Genomic DNA, 15,455 nt, shown 5'->3' with positions numbered 1-15,455 from the left:
AGATTTGATATCTAAAGATGCTGTGAATTATTGTTGATTAACTTTGAAAAAAAAACAACAATTTTTACCATGTTTTTGGTCAATTTGGAGAGAATATGTCAATATAATATGTCTAGAATTTTTCTTTAACCAGAGAATTTCCCTATAATTTTCTCTCATGATGTGCATGTAGCTTTTGATATTGATGTGAATGATTCTTTTTCATAGTTTTACGGAATGGAGTATGGACAAGGGCCCGCTGGATGGACATCCTTGTGGGTGACCTTGTCAAGGTCACTAGTGGTCAGTTCTTCCCAGCTGACATGATATTGTTGTCATCAAGGTATAATGCTACCTATCAATACTGACTTAAAAATCTATAAATAATCTAATAATTAATTTATGCATGTCAAAATTAATATTATGACAACCATATGTTGCCTCAGCTCTACGTTTAAGTTTATTATTTTTTTTTTTCAGTGAACCACAAGCAATGTGTTATATAGAAACATCCAACTTAGACGGAGAAACGAATCTCAAAATTAGACAGGTACTGGGTAGTGACCATTTAATCTTGATGTCTGACTGTTAATACAGTGACATTTTCCTTATTTCTACTTTCTATTTACTGTGAACCAGTATTCCTTTGTTACTACCAGCTATTTTTCTCTTTTGCTGTTTGTCATTAAAATACAATTTCTTGTTGTTGTAATTAATCAGTACAGGAAGCTTTATACACATCCAAGGAAATTCATTAATGCTGCTGCAATAAAAAGAATAAACAAGAAAAATAATAAGACTTCTATAATGAGCAGACATGAACTTTCTCCTGTTGAACATATGTAAATTGTTTTCTGTGCAGGGTTTACCTCAGACCTCCAAACTGTTGACACACAATGACCTCCTTGATCTGGCAGGGACGGTGGAATGTGAACTCCCAAACAGACATCTGTATGACTTTGTGGGTAACATCCGACCCTCGGGAAGAATGTAAGTGAAGGGAGTCTATCTTGTATCATAATCCCCCACCCCATAACTAGTCACACTGTCTGATATCTAACTATTCACCTCCCAAACAGACATCTGTATGACTTTGTGGGTAACATCCGGCCCTCAGGGAGAATGTAAGTATATCATAACCCCCCCACCACCACCACCTTATAACTAGTCACTAATTTGTCTGATATCAGTCTATTCAGTTAGACATCTGTATGACTTATGGGTAACATCCTGCCTTCAGGGAGAATGTAAGTGTAGGGGGGTTATTCCTTTTTCATGATGTCCCCACCCTATAATTAATCTTGACTGAGGTTGAGGTTCTAGAATCACCCAGTCTATCCAGCTGTTTAGCTGTTCATCTGTCATTACACAGTTTTGGTGTCCTTGAAAATATTTGATAATTTTCTTTTCAAACTTTATAGTGTAAAAACCATACATATTAATAAAAGCTCTAGAATGTAGTGTAGATGGTTAAAATTGTGTTGATCTTATAGAAAATTGAATAAAAAATTGAATAAAATGTTTCATTTTACGCACAATTGAATTGTTCTTGTTATTGGTAGAGCAATATTTAGTTGATTTCAAAACATGCATATCATTAATTGGTTATGAAAACAACAGTTGTCTGGCCCTGTAATAATTTGACATTTTCATGACAGGGCCATTCCTTTGGGACCAGACCAACTCCTACTGAGAGGAGCCATGCTGAGAAACACAAAATGGATATTTGGTAAGACAAACTATTTCATATAGTGCAATCTTAATGTCATACATGTATATTTAATTCAAGTCACTCAGATCACTGTTCTAATCTGTTACTGATTGGCATTGTTTGGTGTGTGATGATCCTAAGCTTTTGAAGCACTGGACCAATTTCATCCAAATTTGGTATATAGGATAAATTGGTATAGCAGAACTTAGATAAAGAATTTACTGGTCTCTGCCTCCCAGGAGCCTAAGGGATAGGGCCAAAACCACTTTTAAAATTCTTCTCTTTAATACTCCTGAACACAAAGCTGTAAAACTGTTAACATGATTATGATAAGCGGCAATGCCTCCTCGTAATATTGAAATTCTTGGTCCCATGTTTCAGGCTTTAGTTAACTTTAAGGGGCATTCTGTTTCACCAAATTTAGAAATAATAATAACTATCTATTATTTAATAAAAAGGTGGTGTACTAATTGTATATTGAAGGCATTGTCATCTATACGGGTCATGATAGTAAACTGATGCTTAACTCCACATCTGCCCCCCTGAAGAGGTCTCACGTAGAGAAAGTCACCAACATACAGGTAAACAATTCATGCTTCTGATTCTTAACCACTGTCATCATCATTACCGGGTATTTCACTCTGTGAGCTACAGATGTCAACATCTACTTGTAGATCCTGTCTATTTTGTCTATTTGACATAAATCAGGTCTATTTTGTCTACTAGACATCTAGATCCTGTCTATTTTTGTCTACTTGTAGATCCTGTGTATTTTTTGCCTACTTGTAGATCCTGTCTATTTTGTCTACTTGACATCTAGATCCTGTCAATTTTTTGCCAACTTGTAGATCCTGTCTATTTTGTCTATTTGTAGACCTTGTCTATTTTTGTCTACTTGTAGATCCTGTTCCTGTTTGGAGTGTTGATTTTCCTCGCCCTGGCCAGCACCATAGCCAACAAGGTATGGACGTCCTGGCACGTGGACAAGGACTGGTATCTAGCTTACCAAGGTAGGGAACACTTCATGTGTAACAATGTCTATACTTGTTACAATATCTGTGAGCTGTATAACCAGGTATGATTTCTTTTCAGACTCTCCGCCCAGTAACTTTGGCTATAATTTCCTGACCTTCATCATTCTGTACAATAACCTCATTCCCATCAGTCTCCAGGTCACGCTAGAGGTCGTCAAGTTCATACAGGCCATCTTCATCAACTGGGTCAGTCTCTCAGTTCTAAACTCTGATTAGTTTAAAACATTAAGAATGTTACTTGAGAAATACCTTTACATAGGGTGTCTTTGGTTTGTTGACATGTAGTATATATGTCATGTGATGATAATTTCCAGGATTTGGACATGTACCATGAGGAGACAGATACCCCCGCCATGGCCCGCACCTCCAATCTCAATGAGGAGCTAGGACAGGTAATCCCCCTCCTAATCAAGTCATTACTCATTAATCCAGATATTATTCAACTTTGTCTGAGAGATACATGTATATACATACTCTATATCTCTATTCTTTTTTATTGATTTTATTTGTCATGACGTTGCACATGTTATATTTATATTGCTAAATTATTGCATGTTCAAATATTGGTTCAACTTGATTCTTTAGGTGATCTCTTGATTGTCTTGTTTATAGGGTAGCAACATGTGAAATGTTTGTTAATCTCTTGTCCTGGTTATGTTTGTAGGTGAAGTACATATTCTCTGACAAGACTGGGACACTGACTCGGAATGTTATGGTGTTTAAAAAATGCAGCATAGCGGGAGTTCCATATGGGTAAATGTTACTGGGTATTTATGTCAGTTCTCCCTAAAGCTATGTAACTATCAATATTCTCTATAGATTGATAATTTAAAAGCTGTTTTAAAATGTTTGTGTTATTTGCACAATTAGTGATTTATTTTATTTTTTTTCAGAACTGATGAAGAAGGCATAGAAGGCTTTAAGGACCCCACTCTTTTAGAGAATTTAAAAAGCAACCATGTTAGTTTATCATCATTTATTGGAGATAATAATCACCTATATAGACTTTAACCTGTAGAAATTTCATTATTACCCCTTCGTGATGTAGCTTATGAATTAATTTCTACAGGTGACCGCTCCAGTCATCAGGGAATTCCTGACGTTAATGGCCGTGTGTCACACAGTGGTGCCAGAAAATAAAAACGGAGACAAAGATTCAGTGGAGTATCAGGCTTCCTCTCCAGGTATTCATAACAAGCATTAAATGTTCAAGATTTGTCAATCCTAATCTCCATTTCTCAAAAAGATATTTGATTCTTGATCTAGTTACTAACATACAGTTTAAGAGTGATTTGTGTAAATGTGAGGTGTAAACTTTACAAATTTTACATGACTGTACAATAAAACATGTTTATAACTGAGTGCCAGGGGCAGATGATTTTGCTTCATTACAAGTGTAATTTGTTTACCAGTTCACTTTTTGATACATTTTAAAGTCAAGAGGAATGAAAATCAATCTGCTGTAAGTCTAAATTCATTTTAAGGAAAATGGTTATGATGTTATTTATATGCTATTTGTATTTTAATTTTAGATGAAGGTGCTCTTGTAAAGGGTGCCAGGGAACTCGGCTACTTCTTCAAAACAAGGACCCCAGATGCAGTTACAATAGAAGTGGTCAGTCACTCAGACCAAAATCTGTTTTACAAAGATGTATATGTATTATTACAGAGTACATGATGTGAAAATTCTTTGTTTTGAAAATGAGCATCAAATTATATCAATGACATTACGTGTATATACATGTATGTGCCCAAAACTTAGTTTAATATTCTTCCTTGTAGGCAGGGGAGGATGAAGTTTATGAGATTCTCAATGTTTTAGAATTCACAAGGTGGGTGTGAAATTTGTGAGGTATCCCATTTAGGGTGAAAGTATTTCCAGATTTTGACATATTTTTGTTTATTTTACTTTAGCACAAGGAAGAGGATGTCAGTTGTAGTCAGAACTCCATCAGGACAAATCAAACTCCTGTGTAAAGGGGCGGTATGTATCACAGTTATATCTCAATATAAACAGCTTTATATGTTAATTACTAGACAGAGAATGTCTCAGGACAAATCAAACTCCTGTGTAAAGGGGCGGTATGTATCACAGTTATATCTCAATATAAACAGCTTTATATGTTAATTACTAGACAGAGAATGTCTCAGGACAAATCAAACTTTTTTGTAAAGGAGCCGTATGTATCACCATTATATCTTAAGAAATATGAAAGGACTCTGTGATACTGATTTTTATCTTATATTACATGTATATTGTTCAGTGTTGATTTGCATATATAGTGTATTGTGGGGAACACAGTCAAATAAAATTAATATACTCTCAGAGTAGAAATTAAAACAAATAATAAAGATGGCAAGGTTTAAAACATGATAGTATCATTGATTCATGAAATAATGCTGTGTTTTAGTCATTTTGATTATTTAGCTACTCTCGAAGTGCTATGTTTTCATTTTCCTTTGGGCTTGGTCATTATGGTTTTTATCAGGTTGCTAAATCATTGTATTGACTTAAACAAACGGAAATGGTCAAAGAATATTACTAGCCATACTCCTGAATTGCTAATATTTCAGCACAAAACATTTGCCATTTGCTTGCTTGCTTTTATCAATGCAGTACATTGTATACATATATGTATGCTGTTACTCTTTTTAGGATACAGTCATTTATGAGAGATTGGATGATAAACAAATGTACCGAGATATTACTATACAGCATTTGGAGGAGTTTGCTTCTTTAGGTTTGTTTATACATGTATTAAATAAATGTATTAATGTGCAGAGATAACTATACTTACATGTATACATGTATTTTCATAAGTAAATGTTTGAAAACAGCAGTGTGACTGTACCAAAATCTTCCTGTAATTCACTAGATAGTACAGTACTTGTTGAATAATTTTCAGGTCTACGCACATTATGTATAGCCTCTACTGATGTGACAGAGGAATTCTACGATGAATGGAAGCACACATATTACAAAGCCAGTACCTCATTACAGAACCGAGACAAGAAACTGGAGGAGGCAGCAGAGCTTATAGAGAGGGTATGGTGTATACAGTGTTTATAGAATGGCTCACTGTATGGGTTACCTTAATATTACAGTGTTAATAGAATTGCCCTGCATGGCAACCTCTATATTTCACTGTTATAAGAATAGCCCTCAATCTAATTAAAATCAGACTTCTTAGATCCGCGCCGTATACACTCTTACGCAGAGTGTATATACGGCGCGGATCTAAGAAGTCTGATTTTAATTAGATTGGAATAGCCCTCTGCATGGGAAATTTCAATACTTGCTGAATAGATAAAATTTGAAATATTATAATACTTAATTTTCTTCCCTCAGAACCTCCACCTTTTGGGTGCTACAGCCATAGAAGATAAACTTCAGGAGGTATGTATATAGGGATACATTATTGAAGATTTGGTTTTATGCTTCAGAGCTACATGTAGTTAAAATAATTAATACATGTTACTTGCTAAAGAAAGTCCATATTCACTTAATTATGAAAATTTTAAAGCTGCTGTCAACATGGAGAAATCATTTTCTTACATTCTGAATACAGGATTAATACTCCTTTGAAAATTAGTGCTTTCACAGTATTACTATATTTCACTATATTTACAAATGTTTGTAATACAGGGTGTGCCAGAAACCATCTCCAATCTAGCCAAAGCAGATATTAAAATCTGGGTCCTTACAGGAGACAAACAAGAAACAGCCATAAATATAGGTAAAGACTGCTTCTAAATCTGTCATTAAAATACAGTCAACAAACAAGAAACAGCCATAAATATAGGTAAAGACTGCTTCTAAATCTGTCATTAAAAAACAGTCATGAAGGACAGGAAAGATTGGCTTTAATATTAGTCTTGTTTTCGTTTATCAGAATATTATAACTGTGATATTTTACAGGATATTCTTGCCAACTGTTAACTCAAGGGATGCCACTCCTGATCATAAACGAACACAGCCTGGATGTAAGTATAGACATACACAAATAGAATGTGGTAAAAGTACAAGTACTAAAAATCACATTTCACAAGATGAAAATTTTCAGCATTCATGTATTTTTGTTGTTGATAATTTTGGATAATTGATTAGAAAAGTAATTACCCCTGTTGTAAATTGTAGGGTACCCGCGAGTCCCTGAGGAAGCATGTCCAGGACTTCGGTGACCTCCTCTGTAAGGAGAATGACGTCGGCCTTATTATTGACGGACAGGTAGGTGACCTTTGACCCTGACCTATATATAGGTGTGCCGTGTTTAGTTGACCAGTATGCGATTGCATCTTGTTTATAACCATCACATGCACTAGCAGCTGTGTTGTGTGTTTTGTGTTAAACATGTATACAACAGATCTGGTTCCATTATCTAAAGAGATTAATATTAGCATAAAATCTTGCATATTGGGTAGAGCTACTCAAAAGATACACACTGCATACAACATCAAGGTAATTCTTTTGTACATGTATGTTTATGATAAGCAACTTTTCTTTTCTTTTTTTTTTTAAATTTTTTTCTTACTTCTCTACATATAAGAAGTAGGTGTAATCATGTTTATTTGTGTCATTTAAACAATGTAATTAATGATAGTTCATATTAATCAGGATATTTCTATTTAATAAATGTTTATCTAACTTACTATTAATTGATTTGATACATGTATTTAACAGACATAATCAGTATTAACTCAGAAGTCACAATAAAGCTGTATATTTTGATGGTGTTATTAATCATTAACTGAATTCTACCAGCACTTGCTTCACAGTTTGATTTGTCTCCCTTTATTTTGCCTCTTCAGACTCTGGACTTTATATTTCCGTCACATGAATGCCTTAAAAAGCCAATCAAAAAGCGGCTAGGAAGAAAAAAGGTTTTATAAGTGTTTGTTTACAATGTCTTGTGCATTATGCAGAACTGTTACCAGCTATACTTCCTACACCCCCTTCACCTGTTCACTGGCAGATGGAATTCTGAAATGTATCAAATTTTCTCCATAATTAATCTGATTTTTATTTACATCTAGTTTAACAACAGCCATTTGTCTAATGCAGAGGACATTTTTGCAAGCTTCAAGTTTTTACATTGCATGTCTGCATCTTGGGTAGAAAATTTACCTTGAAAATTAGTTTGAAGAAAAAGGGAAAGGTAGTCAAACAGTATGTGTAAGAGGTACATGTAATTAAAATTATAATTAGGAAGTAGAAAGAGGTCAAAACCAGACCTAAATAAATACAGGCCTGGTAAAGAAGGATAAATGTCAAATAATGGATCAATTCACACAAACATAGGTAGAGGAATTCCCAATCATCCTATTGATAATGGCACAAAAATGGAGTAGTACATATAGTTACCAACAATATATTAACATACCAACTTTAACATGTTGACAATACTAATTCTTAATAATATTGGCATGAATTCCCATGATATTGTGTATTTTTGTTGTTTATTGGTATTATAATAAGTTTTGTATAGCAGTATTTACAGAAATATTTGTACTAATACAACTTGGAGAGTGGAGTTTCATAGTAAAGAAAAAAATAATGGTTTTTCCATAAAATATAGCATATAATTGCAAAACCAGCTTGTTTGGAATTTTAATTCTGGGATGAATAGAGGGAACAAGGCAAAATAAAGGAAAAAGAGAAGGAGAATATCAATGCAGTATCAAACATACATATTCTTGAGTTAAGAATGAAAACATTTGTTTTTGCATGTTTGAGGGAGTGGGGGGGGGGTAATCTGTTGTTGCCCGACTGCTTGTTCCTGTGTTGTACAGCTTTTTTTTCATGTTAAGACTCGCATTGGACGAAATGTGACTCGGATGAAGATTTAAGTACCAGTCCACATAAAAATCAGACAAAACTGTAAAAAAGTGATACATGAAGGTTTTCAGAATTTGATGATTTTCCACTCATAGATTTATTTTGAAGTATGAACAATGTATGTAAAATGAAAAATGTTTTGAATCATGGTAACCATGGAAACCCGGCCAAAGAAATTTCCTTAGCAACGGGCGGATTTTTCAGTGTTGAAGGACAAAAAATCACCTATATTTGAGGCTTAAAATAACACGTAAATACCATGAGAATTATTCTTACTTATGGGTGTAATAAAGATACACATTTATTGTGTTCTAATAATGTAATAAAAATATTTAGGTCCTAAGTCAGTTCTGTGGTAGACATTGGAAGGGACACATGTTTTACAAGTTTTGCTGATTCAGCATTTTTCGTGATTTTGGCAATATTCAAGGCCAAATTTTAAAAATGGCCAGATTAATACAGTTGTTGCATGTATCTCACATTAAGGCACATGTATCTCTCTTTTAGAATTTGAAGTCAAATCCGTGGGCTCTTTTGAAAATCGAATCTGTCGCCTAGCAACAAAAATGGGCTTTTTGATGCATAAAATGAGAAACAATGTAAAAAGTTTACGGAAAAATCAAATGAACGGTTATTTATGATAAACGAGATACACATTTTAAAATAGTATAATTAAATTCGGTCTTCCTAGCACATTATTGAATATTGCATAATTCTTTATCTCCATAGCAACGGCAGGTTCTCCATAGCAACAAGGCAAAGAAAGGTAATTCGTGTATTCGTGTAATCTTATAAGGCTTATTCAAAATAAGTCAGAAAAATCCGGTTGAGCAAAGTTGACAATGAAATGTTGGTCAATCTTAATTTTTTTTTGTCTTTAATCAACACATGGCAACGATTCCCATGGAGTGCATGGCAACCAATGTACCCTATTCCTCCTGTAAAGAGATTTGACTTTTGGATCAGTGTTCGTCATGGAAATGAATATTAAATTAATGTGTTGATGATTGTATTTGTGGAGAGTGCTGAAAAAATATATGAAATGTACCATCAATTGTTGTCATGGCAACAACTACATGTGAGTGAATTTAAAATGGGCGAGTTCAAAAAACACAGTATAAATTCTTAAACAGAACTAGTACTGTGACTGGGCGAATTTTAAACGGGGCAAAATTTCTTGTATGTGTGAACGGGCAAAAATCATATGATACCAAATTAAGGATGTTTTCCATAGATAATGTTTTAATGTAACTTGTACTTGTACGATATTGTGGATTAGATTCAAGACACTCACGGTGCATGGTTTCAATGGCTGCATTTTATTTCCGGAACTGTTTTCATTTTCGATATTTTCAAGTTTTCATCTCTGACATTTTTCAAGCAGTACTTTTCTGCAATGAAAGTAGCTAGGATTTAAGATTTAACTCATGAAAAATATCACAGAATAAATCATGAATAAATCATTGAAATCCAAAAAAATGAGTTTTGCAATTGAATTTGGGTTATGTTTTAAACCAAAGGCCATGGCATGGGGGGGGGGGGGAATTAGGTTCGATATTCAGTACCAATTTTTTTTTCCAAACAGCACTTTGAATTCCTAATTTTAAACCTATTCTGCAACATGTCTGTGGAAAATGGGGGGCTAAACCTACGCAGCAATGTTCAATGTCTATACTAGGAAAAGGTTAGGCCCCTAGCCCCCCCCCCCCCCCCCGGTTCCGACGCCTGTGTAGTTTGGTAACTTTATAACCATAGACAGAGTAGGGGAATAAAACAAAATGCATTTCAACCACTCTAAGTAATATTCAGCATTACTCAGTAGTGTCCCCACCCCACAAGAACCCCTGACCCTCAGGTCCACACATTTCACAATTCATGCTCATCATAAATGTTTGATTAACATCATGGAGTGGATTTCAAAGAAATAATTCATTTTTAGTATATAGTCAAAGACACCCCACCCCCACCCCAGCCCTGTATGATACCCCTGTTCCGGGGGGCTTGGAATTCACAGTTCTGGAATAACGATCATAGCAATATCATAACTATATGTCTGTAGTCAGTTTGTTAAATACCTGGGAACAAAGAAGAAGATTAATTATCAAAGATTTATTGCAATTTCACCATTTGATGATTAGAGCCCCACCCTAAGTAACACCAGAAATCCTGGTCCTTGCGCCATGAAATTCACAACCTGATCCTTTGGCCATGAAATTCACAATTTTCAAAGAGGCACTCTTCCTCATTGTAACTACGCATGTAGTTAGTTGTTTAATACCCAGGGACAGAGAAGAAGATTTTCCATTTTAAAAATGCATGTTTACGATATAATCAAAAGAGCCCTGCACCCTAACACCAGAACTCCTGACCCTGGGGCCATGAAGTTCACAATTTTAGATGAGGCACCCTTCCTCATCATAACTATGTATTTTTCAAAGAATTAATGCATGTTAACTATATAATCATTTAAGCCCCGTCTTAACACCAGAACCCCTGTCCAAAGGCCATGAAATTCACTACTGTAGAACAGGAATTATTTCTCATCGTAACTATGTACTTAATTAATTTTACCCAGGAGCAGAAAAGAAGATTTTCAAAGAAATAATGTATTTTTCACTATATAATCTATTTAGCCCAGCCCTAGCATATAGAACCCCTGACCCTGAGGCAAAGAATTTTACTGTTTTGGTACAGTGTAGAGGACTCAATGCTTATTACAATCATTTCTACAGTTTCACTGCTTGATGTCTAGAAGTAAAGAAGATTTTCAAAGACTGCATTAATTTTAGTGGTTTTGGTCATACCCCTCAGGCCCCAGGGACCCTGAAATTCACAATTTTGTTTTCCTCTTTTACCCATAGATGGGTTATTTGAAATTTGGTTGAAATTGGTTCAGTGGTTCCAGAGACGAAGCTAAAAATGTTCAAATGTTTACCACCGCCGAATGACGTACGACGACGAACGAACGGAGATAGCAATAGGTCACCTGAAAGACTCAGGTGACCTGAAATTCTCAGAGGCACATCTCCCTTTTAAAGTGCAGTTTTAAGTTTGAACTCAGATATGCAAGGATGGAAATTAAAAGGCATACAGAAACCACCTCTGGTAAATGCAGACCCTTAGTAAACAATTTCGGGGGTAGGGGTGGGGGTGGGGTGGGTGTTACAACCATATATTTTCAGTTTGGGCACTATCAACAACCGAAAATTCCTTGGCAAACAAACCAAAAAATAGAAGATCGTCAGATATTATTATTATTGAGGGGGCACATGTATATTGTAGTGAAGTTTTCAATAGTATTCTATAGGTAAGTATCGGCTTAATAGCCTCTCTCTCTCTCTCTCTCCCCCCCCCCCCCCCCCCCCCGCTTCTTACACGGCTATAGGAAAAAAAACAATCACCATTGAAGGAATTCTCAACAGACAGTAGAATGTTTTTAATACGAAGACATCACAATTACGCCTGTACATGTAGCACAGGGAAAGTTATTAATATAAGTGTTATTGCTACTTGTATAAGTATGTATTGAATTATAAATGTTTTTATTTTTTGAACATGAAATAAATTTATTTAAAATTTTATTTCCATCTGTTTGGCAAGCAAAAAAATTGACAGAAAGGGATCCTGCAGATATCCAAGAAATACAAAAAATGTCGGAAATGAAATAAAATTGTCGGAATTGAAATTTTAAGCATGTCGGAAATCCTATGCAAAATACTGGAAATTAAATGCAGTGAAAGAAAACATGAATATGAAATGAGCAAGCACACAAAATGTTTATCTAGCATATATTGTGTTCATTTGAGATAATTTCCATTTTTCAAAAGATAAGATATTTATAAGCTTGTATCTTTAACTTGTTGTTGGGAAGCTGACACTTATTCAGTTCACAAGGAATCTGTAGCTCTGGAGCTTCAAACGCTATTACCCAGAGAACAGGCCCATAGCAACGCGTGTCAAAGTAGTTTGTTAGTGTAGATTCAAGTATGCATAGATTCAAGTTTGTTCAAATCATCCCCCCCCTCTTTTAGGATCGGGACTACTTAGGCATTTACTGGATTGATTTTCCCTAGCCACAGTGCTCAGGTGAGCGATGTGGCCCATGGGTCCCGTGTTACATGGATGAGTTCGATGTCAATTGTTTTGTTTTTGTTGCATATTTCCATTTTAAGATATGAACTAACCGGATACTTGAAGATGACCCTCTGACTATCGTTTGCATAATTTTTGAAATATGTTTGCACTACATTAATGCAAATCTCACCAAACAACATACAAAAATAAAGTTTCTACTTGTGTGACTAGCCATGTTTTAAATTCATTTGCATTTGTTCTAGCTTGGACATCTTGCAATATTTCTTTCAAATGGTGTAAACTTCAATTTTACGTAAATAACCGTAACTGACTTATTTTGATTTATGTTAATGTGCCGCGTCGCCCTCATGGAGCAGTGGTTAGAGCGTCTTCACTAGATTCACGAAGTAAGGAGCTGATCATTACGTCGCGGGTTCGAATCCCACTGTGGGACGCAGTAGGTGCTACCTTTGAGCTACCGCGAACGGTTCTTTTCGTTTGAAAAAAAAACTCTCCAATCTATAAGTATCAACAGAATAATTAAAACCTGATCTTCCTATTCAATTGGAAATATCATTGGAAATGTTTCCATAGTGACGTTATTCATTTTATTTATCTATTTATTTTCATGAGGAATTAATTCATGCATTGTAATACTTTCCGAGAAATCTGTGACGAGTGCCTAATCTTTCAATATTATGAATAACGACTACAGAATATCCCACACTAAAAATGTAACATTGTTTGCTATGTGCTAGAAATAGTTGTTATGGATTAAATGAGTTTAAAAATACTTTCGAAATTAAACAAACATATCAACATCATTTTTTTTCTTCATGACGTGATTTAGATAAAGATTTACAGGTAACATGAATACGCGTCAAACTTTCTTTGTGTCGTTGCTAGGGGAGTGGTGTTGTTGCTATGGAAATAAGTCATTGAACAATATTCAATAACTTGATACAACATTTTAAAGTCTTTCCGAACTATCAACATGCAATTATCAGCATATTACTTGAATATCCAATTCCATGACAAACAATACAATCCCAAAGTCAAATCTGTTTTACAGGAGACATAGGAACTTTGGTTGTCATGTACACGGAATCCTTGCCATATGGGTTGATTAAGTACCAAAAAAATAACAATAATAAAATCAACATTATATTGTCAATTTTGCTCAACCGGATTTTTCTGACTTATTTTGAATAAGCCTTAATAAAATTACACGAATACACGCCAAAATTACCTTTCTTTGCCTTGTTGCTATGGAGAACCTGCCGTTGCTATGGAGATAAAGAATTATGCAATATTCAATAATGTGCTAGGGAGACCGAATTTAATTATACTATTTTAAAATGTGTATCTCGTTTATCATAAATTACGTTCATTTGATTTTTCCGTGAACTTTTTACATTGTTTCTCATTTTATGCATCAAAAAGCCCATGATTGTTGCTAGGCAACAGATTCGATTTTCGAAAGAGCCCACGGATTTGACTTCAAATTCTAAAAGAGAGATACATGTGCCTTAATGTGAGATACATGCAACAACTGTATTAATCTGGCCATTTTTAAAATTTGGCCTTGAATATTGCCAAAATCACGAAAAATGCTGAATCAGCAAAACTTGTAAAACATGTGTACCTTCCAATGTCTGTCACAGAACTAACTTAGGACCTAAATATTTTTTATTACATTATTAGAACACAATAAATGTGTATCTTTATTACACCCATAAGTAAGAATAATTCTCATGGTATTTACGTGTTATTTTAAGCCTCAAATATAGGTGATTTTTTGTCCTTCAACACTGAAAAATCCGCCCGTTGCTAAGGAAATTTCTTTGGCCGGGTTTCCATGGTTACCATGATTCAAAACATTTTTCATTTTACATACATTGTTCATACTTCAAAATAAAACTATGAGTGAAAAATCATCAAATTCTGAGAACCCTCATATATCACCCTTTGTCTGATTTTTATGTGGACTGGTACTTAACATTGTGTATGTAAATTCAGTTGTTCTGACACCATTGCATATTTGTACCAGTGTTAACATGTAGATGAAGATACATGTATCTGGTAGGGTTTAGTGTTTGTAGATCTTTAAAGGGGGGTTACCCTACAGTCATATATTATTTTCCATTGGAAGTATGACAGCATATATTCTAGGAATTCCCATATCTGGGCAATCTTTATATGCGCTGATTCTTAATTTCATTTCAAGTGCATATTTACTTAAATGGAAAGAAGAAAAAAATGTTGAATCAATTTCCTTGTTATGCATGTAAAATAATAGGAATTTTTTAACATACATGTATGTGATTGAGGGACAATGCTACAGCTGTTTCTTCCATTCTTTGATCCTTGATTTCCTTACAGACATTAAAGTATGGCCTGTCCTGTGACTGTAGAAAAGACTTCCTAGATTTAGCAATCTCCTGTAAAGCTGTCATCTGTTGTAGGTGAGTACTAGATCAAGTCATGTGATGATCATGTGATTTCTATCTTTTAATAGTCTAAACTAAAAAACTAGAAAGGTGCTTACACAAAAGAGGCTTCCTATGATAACTACCAGTATTTTGACAAAATTTTGCTAAAGCTTGAAATCAGAGTCAGTCCAAAGTTATTCTTTTGTTTATTTCATTAGTAAACTGACATTGTCAATTTCAGGGTATCACCTCTACAAAAGGCAGAAATAGTGGACTTAGTCAAAGATTCTGTCAAAAAAATCACCCTAGCCATTGGTGATGGTGCTAACGATGTGGGGATGATTCAGGTACATCAAAGAGACAGATTAACTTTTATGTGTATATACAAT

The 15,455-nt window shown here is 34.6% G+C and overlaps 1 protein-coding gene across 6 annotated transcripts in view; it reads left to right on the top strand.

The window, feature by feature from the left end:
- The window catches only part of LOC134230965 (probable phospholipid-transporting ATPase IA), a 35,727-nt gene that overhangs the window by 10,344 nt on the left and 9,928 nt on the right, over nt 1–15,455 (top strand). For 4 of the 6 annotated variants that reach the window (XM_062712829.1, XM_062712827.1, XM_062712828.1 and 1 more), the window contains exons 6-28: nt 208–322; nt 460–529; nt 842–969; nt 1,638–1,708; nt 2,174–2,271; nt 2,592–2,700; nt 2,783–2,910; nt 3,039–3,116; nt 3,389–3,477; nt 3,618–3,684; nt 3,794–3,908; nt 4,257–4,339; nt 4,507–4,556; nt 4,639–4,708; nt 5,381–5,465; nt 5,631–5,770; nt 6,074–6,121; nt 6,371–6,461; nt 6,644–6,708; nt 6,863–6,952; nt 7,534–7,605; nt 15,017–15,099; nt 15,308–15,413. In XM_062712829.1, the coding sequence (XP_062568813.1) occupies nt 208–322; nt 460–529; nt 842–969; nt 1,638–1,708; nt 2,174–2,271; nt 2,592–2,700; nt 2,783–2,910; nt 3,039–3,116; nt 3,389–3,477; nt 3,618–3,684; nt 3,794–3,908; nt 4,257–4,339; nt 4,507–4,556; nt 4,639–4,708; nt 5,381–5,465; nt 5,631–5,770; nt 6,074–6,121; nt 6,371–6,461; nt 6,644–6,708; nt 6,863–6,952; nt 7,534–7,605; nt 15,017–15,099; nt 15,308–15,413 (2,051 nt within the window). The remainder of the gene's footprint in view (nt 1–207; nt 323–459; nt 530–841; nt 970–1,637; nt 1,709–2,173; nt 2,272–2,591; nt 2,701–2,782; nt 2,911–3,038; nt 3,117–3,388; nt 3,478–3,617; nt 3,685–3,793; nt 3,909–4,256; nt 4,340–4,506; nt 4,557–4,638; nt 4,709–5,380; nt 5,466–5,630; nt 5,771–6,073; nt 6,122–6,370; nt 6,462–6,643; nt 6,709–6,862; nt 6,953–7,533; nt 7,606–15,016; nt 15,100–15,307; nt 15,414–15,455) is intronic. The other 2 variants (XM_062712832.1, XM_062712831.1) reach the window with 1 other exon arrangement.

The sequence above is a fragment of the Saccostrea cucullata genome, unplaced genomic scaffold, assembly GCF_032062105.1.
Source record: "Saccostrea cucullata isolate Sc308-1 unplaced genomic scaffold, CSIRO_AGI_Scuc_v1 ctg496, whole genome shotgun sequence".
NCBI classification, from domain to species: Eukaryota; Metazoa; Mollusca; class Bivalvia; order Ostreida; family Ostreidae; genus Saccostrea; species Saccostrea cuccullata.
This window is presented reverse-complemented; position numbering and strand designations above follow the sequence as displayed.